The sequence below is a fragment of the Diceros bicornis genome, chromosome 12 (genome assembly GCF_020826845.1).
Source record: "Diceros bicornis minor isolate mBicDic1 chromosome 12, mDicBic1.mat.cur, whole genome shotgun sequence".
In the NCBI taxonomy this organism is placed as follows: Eukaryota; Metazoa; Chordata; class Mammalia; order Perissodactyla; family Rhinocerotidae; genus Diceros; species Diceros bicornis.
Window position 1 is genome coordinate 15191812 of NC_080751.1, and position 17789 is coordinate 15209600.

The following is a 17789-nucleotide window of genomic DNA, read 5'->3' on the forward strand; positions in this document are numbered from 1 at the left end:
TGGTCGTGAAGTTTACTGAAAGTATATGTAAGGTACTTTCAAAAAGTAGAAACTAAAAAATAAAAATAAGGGAAAACATTCACTGAGTATCTACAGTTTAATCTGGACTTTAGTACCCTATTGTTCCTTCAGACCTGCTGAAGGATACGCTCTTCTTTGTTCTTCCACCTGTAGCTGAATTTAGAGTTTTTCTAGCAGTTACAGCTCCCTGTGCCTGATACTGTGTGGAAATCTTAGCCTTGATCTGCACTCTTCTCTCTCTCAGTTATTTTTTGGTATTTTCTAAAAGGTAAATAGATACTGTCAAGCTCTAGCATGATACCTGTCACAGGATAGGAAGCCAATCAAAGTTTCACTGTAAGTTGGTAGTGTAGGTTGCTACAGTGTGTTTGGAGGGTGATTCGACAGTACTTTTCCCAATTTTAAGTTTGCGTATCCTTCCTTCCAGCAGTTCTACTTCTGGGACTTTCGATATAGTTGTCTACATGCAAGAGGATGTTCACATGGCAGCCTGTCTGTAACAGAGGACAAAGAAACTGAAAACAACTAAAAGCCCACCAATATTGTCCTGGTTATATACATTATGGTACTTATAATCACTGGTATACTTTGCAAGCATTAAAAAGAATGGAATGGAATGCATAAAGTGACTGGGAAATTCGGTATCCCAGACATATTGTACAACATGTATATTATACTCCTTTTATATAAGATAGAGAATATGCATATAGGTACAAAGAAATATTCATATCTAATAAGTGTGAATGTAAATACTTGGAAAATATCTGGAAGAACCACACAAGGAACTGGGGCAGTGGGACTTCACTGTTCATTCCACGTGCTGTAATGTTTGAAATCTCAAGGCGACGACGTACATGCACTCGGCTACATGAGCTGTGCTACCAGCCTCCGGCCACGGAGGGCGCTGTAGCCACCAGAGTAGGTTTTCCTCATGGAGCTTCTCAGGCAGCCGGCGTGTTGACGTCATCTGGATGGGCGGTGGCGCATGCGCAATAGGAAGGGGCGAGCGAGCTTGGTGGATTGCTGCCTTGGCGCTTGGGTTCTGGGGTCTTGTTGCGACAGCGAGGGCGCTGGACTGGCGGCTTTGGCGGTCTTGTTATTTGGTGGTCGCCTTCTTGGGGCCCACATGAACCAATGGCAACATGCTCGCGGCGGCCGGGTTCAGGGACGCGTCTTTTCCCGACGCTCTTCATCTAAGAGGAAGGGCGGAAACCACATCCCGGAAAGGTAATACGTCTTGTCCCCTGGGCCTGGCCCTGCCGGCTCTTGGCTCCTGGGCCTGGGCCTCGTCTCCTGTGGGCTCTGCCGGTCACTGTTGCCGCCGCCGCCGCGCGCTTGGCCCGTCGGCCCCTGGCTAGGAGGCATTGACCCTCCGGCTGCGCCGCCCGCTGTAGCTGAGTGGGCCGGTGTGTGATGTTCTGCTTTCTCCCCATCCTTTTAAAAGCGAGGCTCTGGCCATCGCTGCCCGGGTAGAGTGCAGAGGGACTGCCGACTGTCAGTGTTGGGGACTCCCCTTGATTGCCCCAGTGGAGTCCCGCTCAGTCCCTCCAGCTGTGTTGTTTTGGCACGGAGCGTGTGAGTAATCAGCGCTAAGTCTGAGTGAGAAAACGCTCCAGCTCCAGTATCGCAGAACTTGCCGCCAGAAATGTTGGTTATATTTTTTCTAGCAATCACAGAGGGCATCTGTTGCTTTGTCACTGGTCTCGTTTGAGAGATCTTCCTCTAACACGTTCCAATGATTAATTGTGAGACTTTACTTATATGTCCAGTGAACTCTTTTTTTATTCCTTGAGACCTTCCTTTCCTCCATCTCATACCTCATGAAGTCCCCTTCATTTTATCTCCTGAGTATCTTGGAATCTGTCACCTTCTTTCCCTCAGCGTCCTAATACAGAACTTGCCTATCTTCTGCGTTTAGTCCTAACTAGTGTCCATGTATGGAGTCTCGTTTCCTTCCAGTCTTCACACAAGAAATCTTCACACAAGAAATAGGCAAGTTGGAGCATTGCTCAGAAACATCACTCAAAAATATTGTTTTAAGAAGAAAAACAATCTCTTGACCCTGCCCTTGAAAAGTCTGCGTGGTCTAGAATCCTCTCTGCTTCTCCAGCCCCATCTTGTGCCCCTTGTGCCCTCACTTTCTATGGTTCAGATACACTGAGTTAACCTCAGTTAATCCTACCTCACCCTACAGAAGTCAGCTCTAATATTCCTTTTCGCTGTGACTCCTAGTATTAAGTGGAGTTCACCCTTCCTTTTTTTTATCATTTTCTTCTAAAATTTGAACTTGAAGTCCCACATTGAATTTGATGGCATCAGTTGTATTAGTACTAAAAATAAACTGTGAAGTGAGAGAATTCAGTGTAAACTATTTCAGTCAACGTGTATGTGTTGATGACGCCTTAGCATTCTTAGTATGTAGTGATAACACCCACCATAGGACTGTGCTGGCTTGTCAGGGATGCAGAAGTTCTAGCCATCTCTGGTTTTAGTTAGTCCTTATTTGTGGAGACCTTTGCTCTGTTTTGTTGGCTTGTATCTTTTCAAGATGGGCAAACAGGAAGAAAGGGGTATAGGTGGTCACTAGATGGGGTTGAAGAAGGGGAACAGCAAAATGCAGAGTAGAGAGAACAGGGGACCTACTGTGTCTGCTGTGATTTCCATTTTCAGTGAGCCTTCATTCTGTGCAGGGAGAGAGGCTAACATAAAATTTGGCTCACAAAAAATGTATTAATAGGTGGAAAGACTATCTCCCACTTGGACAACGGATGCCTGGGACTCGTTTCATTGCTTTCAAAGTTCCTTTGAAAAAGGTAAGCAAAAGTTAATTTGGTATTCTTTCAGAAATCTGAATCCACCATGTAGAACTCTGGTTCTCACCCTGTCTCACTCTATTTTCCCTTTTTACAGCAACGACTTTGTAATAATCCCTTTACTCTCCTTTAATGAAATTCATAGATATATACAACTTGTTTTCATACTTAATTTTAGAGAAAAAAATCAATGTAATGTTTTAACTATAATATAAAGAATAAATAAAATAAAGTAGTTTATAATAAAGTAATATGTATTTACATTTCCATATGTCAGTATTTGGGCATGACTTTACTAAAGATAAAGAAATCGTCAGTTACTTGTGTGCCATGAATGCAAAAGAGGTATGTGCAGACTCATCTAGGTGGGTTATATTGCCTTAGTGGTAGAGTTTCCATGGTAGTGAACAGCGCTTAGTAGATTTCCAAAGAGAGCAAAGTACAGTCTTCACTTGGTTGATAAGGTGATTGCTGTCCTGGAGAATTCAATATACATGAAAACTGCAAAAAACAACCTTTTGGTTTATTTGTGAAATGAAGTTAGGTTCTAAGGGTTAGATGATTATGAACAGTTTTCTCACCTACGTGAATGTTGAATAGGGCATTCAAAAGTCATTCTGGTGTGAGACACATTCATGGGACTATTCTGAATTTGGCAAGGTGTGTGGCATCCATGACCCTCACTCTTTACATGCCATTAAGACCCCTTCCATCCCATTGTCACAACCAAAAAACTGCCCAGGATCAGCAAGGTCAGGATTTCAGCATGAAAACTCTGAAAATTGTGTTTTTGTTTGAACTAAGAAACGAATAGGTAGGGAAAGCATTTGACTGATTAAGAAAAAGGTGAGAAGAGATTCCATGTCTGATTAACCTGCCCAGCGTAGTGTGAATTAGTATCGTGAATTAGTATCAGGAAAAGCCCACTTTGAATGTATTGGGAATTTAATTTGTGCCCCATAGGTCAGGGTTCCTTTTTCACCACTATGTCAATTCTTCTGCATCTCTGGACTTAAACATTAGTCATTTCATAAAGATAAACAAATGGTTCTTATTGACATCCAGCAACACCACGCATAGTGTTTGACACATGATAAATACTTCGCAGTCTTTGTTGAATGAGTCGACTGACTCCCCAGCCGCATTGGCAGTTACTGTGAATTTCCTCCTATATTCCTCTCTCCTGTGCCGCGATTGTCCTAACTCCTCACTCCCTGCTCCACAGCCTCTACGAGGGGATCCTGAGGTTCTACAGGGGTCCCTGCTTAGCCCCTTTTCTGAAAGGACATCAGCAGAGAGAAAACAGGAAGACTCTTTAGTTTCCTTTCCTCCACACGGCCACACATCTTTCCTATGTGATGTCATGATAAAAGGCCCCTTCTAGCTCTCTGTACACAAGTTATTCTATTCAGTGTTGGGACTGTTTTAGGCACCATTAGGGGATTACAAAGCTGTACAACCACTCCCAGTGCAGTCTCTGTTCATGCAGTAGAGTTAGGGAGATGCATTACCCCCATGTGGCAGTGAAATGTGACACTGGTTTCTATATGTTTGGTGGAAATCACCCAAAGAAAAGCTGCCTCAATGCTTGATAGTCAGGTCTCAAGCACACTGAAATATAAAATAGAAAATGCTAAGTGTCAAATAAATGCCATGGTAAGAAATACCTGGGAATTCAAAGGAGCGGGAAATGATAACAGACAGGGTTAAGCAAGGAAGTCTTCCTAAAGGGTTTGTGACTAAATTAGTTATATAAGGTTGGTTATTGTTCAGATAGCTGGAGATGGTAATGATCCTTGAGCTCCAAGTCTGGAAGAAACTGACTGGAGAGATTGTACATCTTGTTGTAATTAATATAGTCTTCAAACATTTTACAGTATTCTGTGGAAGACTCAACATCATAAATCTTCCTAAGTTAATTTATAAATTTAACATCATATCAGAAAAGCCAATTCTAAAACTCGTACAGAAAAAGAAACTTAAGAGCCTGCAAAATTCTGCAAAACAAGAATAATGGTGAAAGGGGGTCATCTAGCCCTACCAGATATTAAGCTGTATTAAAAGTGTTGCTGGGGCACAGGAGATTTTTAGGGCAGTGAAACTATTCTGTATGATACTATGAGGGTAAATACATGTCACTATATATTGGCCAAAACCCATAGAATGTACAACACAAAGAGTGACTCATAACGTGAGCTATGGACTTTGCTTGATAATGATGTGTCAGTGTTGGTTCATTGATTCTAACAAGTGGAGCTCACTGGGATGGAGTGTTGATGGTGGGGAAGGCTGTGTAGGGTAAGGGAGAGAGGGAATAAATGGGAACTCTGTATTTTCTGCTCAGTTTTGCTATGAACTGAAAACTGCTCTAAAAACTAGTCTGTCAATTAAAAAACGTTGGTTGCTGACACTTGAATAATCTGTTGATCAACGGATCAGAGTACCTAAATAAGCCAAATACCTAAAAGAATACTTAGCAATAAAAGCCATCCTTCATTTATGTGGATATTCGAGAAGTATTTATATTTGCCTGTTGATAGGCACTCTACGTGGAGTGGAGGTACAGTGGTGGACAACGTTGATGTGGTCCCTGCCTTCTGGGAGTTTACAGTCTGGTTAGGACACCCATGTGAAACAGACAAACGCAGAAATAAATATGTAGAAGTGAGCTGACTTTCTTTCCTCTCATCTCTGGAAGAAAGGATTGTAATATAGCTTGTAATTTGCAGAAGAGTGGAAACTTCCTTTGAATCTCATTGATGTTAGCATCACAGGGCTTGAATCAATGGATAATATCAAAGGATTTCAAGCACACGTTTGTTTTTTCTTATTTCCTTCTCTCTGACAGAATTTTGAAGAGAAGCTTGCTCCAGAAGAACGTTTTTCACCCATAGATCTTTTTAGGAAAATCCAAGAGCAGAATGAAGAACTTGGACTGATTATTGATTTAACGTATACCCACCGCTATTATAAACCAGAGGTAAATGGAACCCTTAATTGAAAAAAACCTTCTTTTTTCTGATACTGTAATAACTGATAGTAATTCAGTAGTTATCATCTTATGCTAAGGTGAATTCTGGCCGTCTTTCATGGATAATAGTCCAAGAAGGGAACCAAGTGTTTTCCTTAATTACACATTTCCACTTGGTATCTCAAAATGAGATTAAAGACGTGAATTGAACTGCAATATTTGGCAATAGCCTCTGTAGGTACTGAAGAAATTCTGTAAGCTTCCATGGTCTGTATTTTGAAAATGAAGTAACGTTTAGTAAGAAGAATAGTAGCCTAAAAGGAACAAAAGAAATATCCTTTATGTCTTTAGCACTTATTTTGAGCAGTTGTCTGAGCATGTGTAAGCGTCTCGGTAAAAGTTCTTTAAGTTTGATACTTTCTTGTCCTAATATCTCTTGATACAATAAAGGAAACAATATAGTCTGTTGGCCCATGTGGCATATCAGTTGGAAAGAATTGTCCTTCTTCTGACCAGTTCCACGGCCCTGGGAAACAATAAGACCTAATGTTTGTTAAGATCTGTACAGGCAGGGCCGGCCCTGTGGCTTAGCCGTTAAGTGCGCGCGCTCCGCTGCCGGCGGCCCGGGTTCGGATCCTGGGCACGCACCAACGCACCGCTTCTCCGGCCATGCTGAGGCCGCGTCCCACATACAGCAACTAGAAGGATGTGCAGCTGTGGCATACAACTGTCTACTGGGGCTTTGGGGGAAAAATAAATAAATAAAAATTTAAAAAAAAAAAAAAAAAAAGATCTGTACAGGCAGACCTCGGAGATATTGCGGGTTCTGTTCCAGACCACCGCGATAAAGCGAGTCACAGGATGTTTTGGGTTTCCCGGTGCGTATAAAAGTTACGTTTCCACTAGACCGTAGTCTGGTAAGTGTGCGGTAGCATTATGTCTACAAAAACAATGTACGTACCTTAATTAAAAAATACTTTATTGCTAAAAAAATGGTGACCATCATCTGAGCCTGCAGCATGTAATAATTTTTTTGCTGATGGAGGGTTTTGTAAAAAATGCGCTATCTGTGAAGCACAGTAAAGGGAGGTATGCCTGCACAGCAGCTTCCAGTTAAGACATGCTTTCACGTACATGAACTCAGTTGATCCTCACAACAGTCCTTTGCTGATGAAGTAGTAGTGGTACTCGTATTTCCTCCTGGTACTCATATTTCCTCCTGGGTGCTTACTCTGCACTAAGCTCAGAGGATAGATGATTACAATTAATAATTTTACAGATGATAAAACTGAGGTGCAGAGAAGGAAGAATTAAAATTTGAACTCAGTTATCCCTCCTTTTTTTTTTATTGTAGTAAGATACTTAACATTTATTGTTGTAAATATTTGACACTAAATATTTATCATTTTAGTTATTCTTAAGTTTACAATTCATTGGCTTTAAGTGCATTCACGGTGTTGGGTAACCATCACCACTGTCTATGAGCAAAACTTTGTCATCATCTTCAACAAAAGTTCTGTAACCCTTAAACAATAGCAACCCCATTTCCCCTCCCCCCACTCCGAGTAACCTTTATTCTACTTTCTGTCTCTATGAATTTGCCTATTCTAGGTACCTCATATAAGTGGAATCATATAATATTTGTCCTTCTTTGGCCTTTTTCTGTAAACATAATGTTTTCAAGATTCGTCCATGTTACAGCATACAGCAAAATGTCACTCCTTTTTATGGTTCAGTAATATTCCATGTTTTATTTATCTACTCATCTATTGATGGATATGTGGGTTGCTTCCACCTTTTGCCTATTGTGAATCATGCTGCTATGAGCATTGTGTACAAATATTTTTTCAAATCCCTACTTGCAATTCTTTTAGGTGTATAGGTAGGAGTGAAGATGCTGGTTCATGTGATAATTGTTTGTTTAACTTTTGAGGAACTGCCAAACTCTTTTCCACAGTGTCTTCTTGTTTTTAAATAGTAATCATAAATTTTAAACATATACAGAAGGAGACATAATGCTGCGGCGTCATTGTCCACCCATGAACTCATCCCAGCTTTAATATTTATCAGCTGGTGTCTGTCATCTTTCATCGATACCTCTACCTGTTTCCCTCATTCCATAGTATTTTGAAGTAGATCCCAGATATCATATTATTTCACCTGTACATTTTTGGTGTGTATGCTAAAATATAGGACTTTTATTCCTTAATATCATTTTTTACTATTAAATATCCAGTCAGTGGTCAAATTTGCAATTGTCTTCTAAATGTCATAAAAATTGTTTTTAAGAGTTTGATTTAGATCCAGATAAGGTCCACAGTTTTCATTTGTTAGGTCTCTGAAGTCTTATTTAATCTTTAGGTTCTCCTTTCATGTCTTCTCACTTTCTTTTTTTCCCCTTTGAATTTTATTTTTTGAAGAAACCAGGTATTTTGTCCCTTCTACATTTTGATAATTGTGTCCCCATGTGTTCCTCACATATTCTTCAGTCCTTTTATTTCCTGTAAATTGGTAGTTGGACCTAGATGCTTGATTGGGTTCAGGCTTGGTTGGGTTTTTTTTTTTTTTTGCAAGACAGTTTCATAGGTGGTGATGTTTTTTCCCTGGAGACACGTGAGTGATGTCTCTTTCTCTGATATTAGCAGTCCCTGATGATTGATACCTACATCTGTTAATTCATTTGGAGCTTCAAAAAATGGTGAATTCTGTTGTCGTGTTTTTTTGTGTGTGTGTGTGAGGAAGAGCATCCCTGAGCTAACATCCGCTGCCAATCCCCCTCTTTTTACTGAGGAAGATTCGCCCTGGGCTAACATCCCTTACCAATCCCCCTGTTTCTGCTGAGGAAGATTGGCCCTGGGCTAGCGTTCATGCCCATCTTCCTCTACTTCATGTGGGACGCTGCCACAGCATGGCTTGACAAGCAGTGCGTTGCCCCACGCCCGGGATCCGAACCTGTGAACCCCGGGCCGCCGAAGCAGAGCGTGCAAACTTAGCCGCTATGCCACCGGGCCGGCCCCCTGTTGTTGTTTTTTCATTTATTAGCTGGGTATTTTTCTGTCAAGAGTAGCTTCCTCTCATCAGCTATTTGGTTGCCCGATTGTAGAGGCGTGATTCTTTTCTTTTATTTAACAGTTTTCAGAATAATGAGTTGATTCACCAATATCCTCCAGTGGTGACTGGTTAGAATTTATTTCATTTTTTTAGTTTTTGTATCATTGTGGAGTCCATTGCAGTTATTATTTTTATTGATGCACAAATTGAGGCCCTATCTTTGGCCAGTTGGAGCTTCTTAATTTGGCTCCTGAGTCCTTTTGACCTGAGATGACATCAGTTTTTTCTAGGCTTTTTCAATGCTCAGAGCTAGGAAGTGTGTTTGTATGTTTGTTTTTAATATAAAATACATCGTAGGTTCATACTGATACTCTCCATTTAAATTCAGTACAGGATTTTCAGTTCACTTCTTCTGTCTTTTATTGGTATCTACTGTCTCCCACCTCAAGTATACCAGTTCTCATCAGTGCCTGTAATTTGCTCTATCTTCACAATTCAAATTTAAGTTTTTCTGACTCTGTTTTACTGTTCTACTTAAATTACAGCTGCTTCATGGCCCTTGAAATGTAAAATATTAGGTAGAGCTGTTTATACAATTTTTAGTTATACGTGCATTCATTGACATGGACTTTGCTTTCAATTTGGTATGCCAATTGATTATCCATTCTGTAGTTTTAGTGAAAATCAAGTTATCTTCCTGGTTGAAGCAGCTTTGGAAAAAATGGCTCTTTTATCAGAATTGCTAATGTACTGAGTTTATTATATTCTCTTGGTTTTTATTCTGGCTCCTTTAATTAATTTTTCATTTTTTCCGTACAAATGAAATAATATACATTTTCCTGATTTTGCCTCATAGGACTTACCAGAAACTATTCCTTACTTAAAGATTTATACGATTGGGCATCAGGTGCCTGATGATGACACTGTTTTTAAATTCAAATGTGCTGTTAATGAGTTTTTGAAAGAAAATAAAGACAATGGTGAGTTTTTTTTCTTACGTGAACTTGGGTATGCATTTTGAATGGGGTTGAGGATTTTTAATATTTTTAATAGTTTTGACATTAGGCCTCTTGTTTTTGATAATGTTAAGGTGGAAATGTCAGATGGTGCTAATAGAGTAAGATGTTTTTCCTTTTTATGGTCACAAATAAAAAATTTTATTTGGAAAGTGATTTTAGTGAGAAATATGAGTGGAATTAGCTCACTTGTCTCTTTTTTTAAAATTTGAATGGGAGATATGTAATAAAATAAGAATGTTCTTTTGTCTTATTTATTGGTTAAGAGATGAGAGGTGGAAGAAAAGATTAAGAATCTCAAGGTCTTAGAGTATGTAAAAGAGACAACAGAAGGCAAAGGTTTGGAGTGAGACAGACCCCTAGAAGCAAAACAGAATGGAGTGGACCAGTGGAGTGGCATCCTCATCATAAGTCTTTAAGATACTTCTGTTGTTTTTCCACTTTGGGTACAAGTGAGGAAGGAGACTACCACCTCTTACTCTTATTCTTCAGACAGAAAGAACTTAAAAGGCTGGTGCTTTCTGGTTCCTGCTTAAAGATCTACCATACTCTGTTGAAAATAGGTCTTAATAAAATTGAATTTTAAGGATCTAGTTGTCTTTTTCTGGTCTCTAACTATCAGAAAGTCAGATGGTGATAAGTGCTTTAGACAATAACAAAACAGGATAAAGAGGTGGGTGAATGTGCTGGGTGATCAGGGAAGGCCTCTCTATTAAGATGTCATTTGAGCAGAGCCTTAAAAGAAGTGAGGAACCAAGCCATTAGATATCTCAGGGGCCAGGGGGTGCGGGGAGAGGGAGTGTTCTAAAGCAGAGGAAATAGTAGGTGCACAGTCCCTGAGGCATGCCTATGCTCGGTATGTTTGAGGAATAGTAAGGAGGCCAGTGTGGCTGGAGTGGGGAGAGCAGGTGAGCTGAGAGCAGTAGAAAATGGGAGCAGAGAGGTTGGCAGGGGGCAGGAGGAAGGTGGATCATGTAGGTCCTTGTGAGTCGTAGTTCGGATCATTGTGGACTTACAGTTCAGTGGGAGAGACAGATTGATATCTATAAAGAGTTATAAGTGCTGTGGGCTTTATTCTATGCTAAATGAAGATTTTTAAGCAAAGGAGCAACCCAGCCAAGTTTGTATTTTAGGAAGATAACGTCTTCCATGTGGAGGATCAATTGAAATAGAAGAGGTTAGAAGCAGGAAGGTAGTAATCCAGGCAGGAGATGACAGTGCCTTCCTACCAGACACCACCTAGTCACAGACATAAATTTTGCAAAGGTCAACTACATGTTGTTTTTTATCTAATTTATCATATAATTTTTGAAATACTATGGCATAGCTGGAAAACTGTTAGACTCGATTCTAGTCTTTATTCTATTTTCCTGCTGTGTAGCTTGGATTTATCTCCAAGTCTTGCTTTTTCATTGGAAGATGCAAACAGTGTTGTTTACCTGGGTACTTCACAGGGCATGTAGACCTGTGGCCTGGGAGGGGCAGCAAATGGGAGATGGAATGGAAGTGTTTTGGGAACCCTAGAGTACTGCAGAAACTCTGTTCTTTATAATATTCAGTATTAAAAGTGAAGGCATTTCATTTGTTTCCCTCAAAAACAAATTTCATTCTTCTTATAGCCTGTTTTTTCCCACTTCCTTTCTCTATAATTAAATCAATTACTGATGGGCATTCTGTATTAAGACAAATGGGTTAGCCTCAGTGGAGTTTTAGCTGTTAGTACCTGACCAGACCTTCTCCAGTTTACACTATTGCGTCTAATTGGGGGCTATGCAAAATTTCCCAGAAACAATGAATTTTGACTTTACATTAGATAATTTCTTTATCATATGTTCCTATAAAAACACGTTACTCTTCAGAGTTATTCCTTTTTGGGGTAGTGGTAGTATTGTGGTAAGTAATAAATGTATTCTTCAGAAAACTGTATAACTTGTATAACTACTTCACTTATTTAACTCTATATTCCCTGTTTTATAGACAAACTTATTGGTGTCCACTGTACCCATGGTTTAAATAGGACTGGCTACCTCATCTGCAGGTGAGTTGCCATCCCCAAGAGACAAGGCCATGTTTAGTTGTTTTGTTTAGAATAGTAACATAAGCTAGTTGCAAAAAATGAAATCTGTATAGAATGTATAAAGTAGAAAGCAATCTTGCCCCCAACCAGAGATTACCACCTGTAACAATTTACTACATATTTTTTCAGACTTTAAAAATGCAGATATAAGCATGTACATGTAATTGAATGGTGTGATGTTTAGACATTCTCTTATAATTTTGTATATGGTGGATATCTTCCTATGAAAGTATTTGGAGACCTCATTCTTTTTTAAAGGCTGCATCGTACCTTTGCTTACTGATGAACGTAGAAGTCAGGAGTTTTTGATATCCTAAAACGTTGAAGTAGTGAACATTCCTATATGAACATCTTTGAATATACGTGCTATTATCTCAGAGATAATACTCCTCAGAATGGAATTTCTGAATCAAAGAGTTGATGCCCTTATGCTTTTTTGTGGATGTTGCTACACTGTACCAATTTATGTTTGTTTCATTTGGAAAATACTTATTGAGCATCTGCTGTTTGTAAGCACTGTGCTGGGTGCTAGCAAAAAGACTCATGAGACTTTGTGAACGAAGACACTTGACCTTTGTGAATCCTAACAGTCTAGAGAGGGAATAGATACTCAGGAATCACACAAATACATATAGAATTACAACTCTGACAAGTGCCATGAAGGAGAGGGACATAGTACTATGAGAGTGTATTAATAGGGAGGATTTAACCTCATCTTGGAGATTAGAGAAAGGTTCCGTGGGGATGTTTGAGCTGATATCTGAAGAATGAGTAGGTGTTAACCAGATAGGGACACTGGGGAGAAAATTCTGGGCATAAGGAACAGCAAAGACACTGTAACAAGGGAGCATATGCTGTGACGGAGGAACTGGCCAGGGAGGCTGGGCCATGGGGAAACTATGGGTAGGAGCTAAATCATGCAGACCTGTGTTTAAGCTTTTAGACTGTATCTTAAGAGTAACAGAAAACCATTGAACTTTTTTTAGTTGAGGACGAGTGTGTGGAACATAATCAAATTTGCATTTTCAACCTATCATTTTGCTACTGAGCGGAGAATACACTTCAGGAGGAAAGAGTGGAATCAAGGAGACAAGTTAGGAGGCTTTTGTAGAAATCAAGGCATAATGATGGCTTGGACCAGGGTGTGGTGGTCATTTTGGTGAAAAGATGTGGACATATTCTAGACATATTAAGATAATATCATTGTTGGGACTTGGTGCTGGGCTGAAGATGAGGGTAAGGAAGAAATGGCTGACAGTGATGGTGACTCCTAAGTTTCTGGCCCATACGGTTGGTTAGATAGTATTTTTTAGGTATGATAATAATATTTTTCACAATTTGTCTTCTGCTATTTGCTAGTTCCTGATAAATACTCTGTTGTGTTAAGTAAGTCTCCTGTCTTTAGTGTACAAAGCATTTTGATCAAAAATGACTATTGTATTTTTTTTTTTATTGATGTTTTAATGGTTTCTAACATTGTGAAATTTTGGGTTGTACATTTTTGTTTGTCCATCACCCCATATATGACTCCCTTCACCCCTTGTGCCCACCCCCCACCCCCACTTCCCGGGTAACCACAGTCCAGTTTTCTCTGTCCATGTGTTGGTTTATATTCCACATATGAGTGAGATCATACAGTGTTTGTCTTTCTCTTTCTGGCTTATTTCACTTAACATAATACGCTCCAGGCCCATCCATGTTGTTGCAAATGGGACGATTTTGAAAAATGACTATTGTATTTTATCAGGTACTTTTTTAATGTCTGCCAATTTGATCCTGTACTTTTCTTCTCTTTCCTTTATTAATTAAATTGTTATATTGATGTAAATAATTATATTAATAGATTTTCTAAACTTGGGTCATCCTTGCATCCTTGAAATAAAGCCTTTTTGTGGTCATGGTACATCATTTTTTAATAATTATTGGATTAGTGTGCTGATAGTTGCTTAGGATTTTTATATCTATATTTGTAAGTGAAATTGGACCTTTTTTGAAAAACCCTGATTTTTTCTTTTTATATATAAATGACTCAAATTATGTTGTTTTGTTAGATATTTGATTGATGTAGAAGGCATGAGGCCAGATGATGCGATTGAATGTAAGTATGAGGGTTGTCACTTTTTCCCTTTTTATAAAAGTTAGAGGTGGAAACGTAGATGGATTTCTCAAATTTTGGAAAAAAAGAAAAGTTTGTAATTAATTTGTTCTGACATAAGATAATCTTTGCCCAAAGATTTATTTATTTATGAAGGGATGTATCTGGAAATAGTGAGATATACCAGCCTGACTAATTAGTCACTGGATTTCAGCTTTGATCTGCTTTCTCTGGGAAAGATTTGCTTTTTGTACAGTTACTTCTAACAGTTCATCCACTCCTCAGTATTCAATAGGTGCCGGGGACATTGCTTAGAAAGACAAAACTACATTGAAGACCTTCAGAATGGTCCCATCAGAAAGTAAGTTGCATTTTATATGTGAGATTTGTGGTTAGGGAGATAACTGTTTTTATATCATTTAAGTTGCACATATCCATTCTTCTTGTAGCTTGTTTACTTGCTCAGGGAAACCTAAACAAATAGGAATGAGGGGAGGATGGGATTGCTATTTTCATGGGCCAAAATATAGTCACTAAATTGGCTACTAAATTTGGAATAATTTTAATTATTACTGTAATATTGTGTGGAAACATTCACTTTGAGGAATCGGGATTCCGGTGTATCCAGATCAAGTGGTTTTGAAGACGTAACACATATGATGGAACCAGTCCACACCACTAATAAGTCTGTTAACCAAGGACCTAGGTATAACCTGCATCAGACCCAAGGTTACCCGATACCTCCTCGGCATTTCCACACCCAGAGTCGAGATTTGCAGCAGTCAGTAAGGTATCTCTGCTTTCCCTTTTTCTAGAATTGAAATAGAAATTAATATTGTAAATTTGTGCAAACACATTATAATAGTGATGAGGAATAGATGTTTTCTTGCTGATCACTGTCAACCAGGAGGTGTTGTTTGCTCCATATTTTACAATTAGGGCTGGAAAATCAAGTACAGGATGGGGAATATATGAGTTTTCAGAGGCAATTGGGAAAAGGACTTAGAATTTTCATTGATTCTACACTTAGTTTAAGCCAACAGTTTGGTGTGACTACCAAAAAGGATCTTTCATTCTTAGGCTACATTAATAGTGGTATAGTTTTCAGAATAAGGAAGGTTGTTATTTAAAGGGTAAATACAAATTATAGGAAGAAAGTAAAATTCCAGTAGAGAAATTTGCAAAAGATTTAAAGATAAATCACAAAAGTCTCTTACTTGGGAAATGGGGAAAACATCAGTACAGTTAAAATAGTAAGGTACTATTTTTTGCCTATTAATTTAGCAACAGTTTTTGACAAGGCAGTCCAGTGTAGTGGTTGTCAGGCTAGACCTGGATTTGCATCCTGGCTCTGCCATTCACCCTCTGTATGATCTTGGGTAAGATCTCTAAATTTCTGTTTTCTCCTCAGTCACATGGAAATTTTCATATTACGTACCTCATAGGGATTGTTGTTGACTGTGACATGAGTTAATAAAGTACTTTAGCACATTATAAACACTTTCAGAAAGATGTTGGCATTTTTACAAGATGTAAACATTTCAGAAAGATGTTGCTTGTGTTGCCAGTGGCACTGAAAATTGGTACTGCCCTTTTGAAACATAACTTTAATAGCCAAAAAAATGCTCATACCTGGTAATTCCAAGTTGAGACTGAGGAAATACTTCAAAATATGGAAAAGGGTATATTCATTCCGTCATTCACTGCATTTGTCAAACTCCCTGCTATGTATCAGACACTGGACTAGGTGTTCAGCATGTAGTAGTATATGTTCTGAGATGTTAATCCCAGCATTATTTATAGCAGTGGAAAAATTGGTAGTGGCTTGCATTTCTAACAATGAAGAATAGCTAAGTAAATTATTATATCCATACTATGACATTTTTTAAAGCCGTCGAAAGTGATAGCTCACTTATAAGTGAAAATAATAGGTTATGATTCAACAGTCAAAAAAAAGATGCAGGGGAAAAAGACCAAAGGAAATATTAAGCAGTTGAATTAGATTAAGTGGGATTGAGAGTGTGAAGGGTTTTTTTTTTCCCTCAGATTTCCAAATTTTCTTTTGTATGATTATATTAGATTTACTTTATATTTATATTATTTATAATATATTATATTGCTTTTGAAACAATTATATTTAAATCCTAATTTTCCAAATTTGTTGCATGTATCAAATTTCTACACTTTATAATTAATTTATATATGTATTTATAAAGTGAAAGCAGTTTTCTATTTTCAAAACTAAATAGCTTATTGTGTCATGTCAACCCCGCCAGACTTGGAGAGAAAGTATCTGATTAGAATAGTACAGGCATGCATATTTATCTCTATAGGGAAAAGTAGAAAGGCTCCTGGGAACCTACTGTGTGCCAAGGCATTGCGGTAGGTAATTTAAATATATTGTCTTAATTTACCTTCAAAACAACCCATGAAGATGGAAGGTATTATTAGCTCCATTTTATAAAGAACTAAGAAATCCAAAGATTAAGCAGTTTATCTACTAAGATCACACAGGTAGAAAACAGCAGAACCAGAGTATCTATTATTTTGTAAAGCTTATTATATATTTTATTAAAACTAATAATAGTTTATTACTTTTTGTTTTGTTTAAGGAAATTTTCACAGCATCAGTACATTTACCAGAGAGGCCATATCCCTCCTCCTGGTCCCTCTGGAGAGGACTATTCACAGAGGAGGTACTCTTGGAATGTAAAGCCAAGTGCCAGAGAAGCAGCCCAGAATGAAAGGTGGTATCCTGGCAGTTACTACAGACAACCCTATCCAACCTATTGTGGATGGACCGAATGACACAGACCTATCCTGGAATCTATCTGGAGTCAGAGCAGGCCTGAAGACAGCTGGAGTGACTTTTTATAAGATCAGGTCAAATGCGGTTTATAATCTATTTAATTGCTCCCTATGTGTTCAAGACTAAGGAAAAATTATATTGATACTTACCTCTTTGCTGATAAATCTGTAGTATTTGCCACAGTGAGGGAAATGATCTGTCATTCCAGTCTTAAAGTTTTTTAAAGGAAGATGATATTTTAGAACTGATAGAGAACTTCCCTTGTAAATTATTTTTAAAAATTCTGTCTTCCTTTTCTTTGTATTTCCTTCTGACTAGATTTGTGATATGAGTGTGTGTACGTGCAGAAATTTTTAGTGTTTTTGTCACATTCTGTTATTGACCCAATCATTAAGGGTATCTTTTTTTTTCCCCCTAACTGTTCAAGATTTCTATTAAAATCTACCTAGGAGACAATCCCTTTAAAACCTGATCACTATTTGTAATTAGTTGTGGTATTTTTGTGGTTAGACATTTCTTTCTTTGGCAGTCTCTTGTGGGATTTGACCAACTTCCTTTCACTGAATTGTCAGATATGCCGTCTAACACAGGAATGGATAAACTTTTAGGGATTGATTGTCAATTGGGCAAGAGAGACTGATAAACCAAAATGCTGGCTGGGTAATTTACCTGACAGAGTAATTGTTATCAACTGGGTAGAACTATTCAAAAAACTTGAACACTTTTATAGACTATAAGGGTTGCTTAATGAACAGAATAGGATACGCCATTTAAAGCCTGGGATATCTGGGAAGACTTGCATGGCTCCTTGTGTTATTGCTTCTCTGTTGAACCTAACCTGCTGGGATCTTTCTCCACTTGTCTCTCACAGTGGAGTGGTGCCCTGACCTTGACTTTTTCCAAGTTGTCTCTTCTGCTGGTATCCCTCTGGAACAC

The 17789-nt window shown here is 38.5% G+C and overlaps 1 protein-coding gene across 2 annotated transcripts; it reads left to right on the top strand.

The window, feature by feature from the left end:
* The first annotated feature begins 1029 nt into the window (after window positions 1-1029).
* DUSP11 (dual specificity phosphatase 11) lies at window positions 1030-17325 on the top strand. 2 transcript variants are annotated; one of them, XM_058550927.1, is made up of 9 exons: window positions 1030-1248; window positions 2759-2834; window positions 5683-5814; window positions 9713-9836; window positions 11850-11910; window positions 14001-14047; window positions 14330-14405; window positions 14649-14834; window positions 16657-17325. In XM_058550927.1, the coding sequence occupies exons 1-9, from the start codon at window positions 1148-1150 to the stop codon at window positions 16850-16852; spliced, it is 999 nt and encodes a 332-aa protein (XP_058406910.1). In that variant the 5' UTR covers window positions 1030-1147; the 3' UTR covers window positions 16853-17325. The 2 variants fall into 2 exon arrangements, with proteins under 2 accessions (XP_058406910.1, XP_058406911.1); XM_058550928.1 differs by lacking the exon at window positions 14649-14834.
* Window positions 17326-17789: the final 464 nt, after the last annotated feature.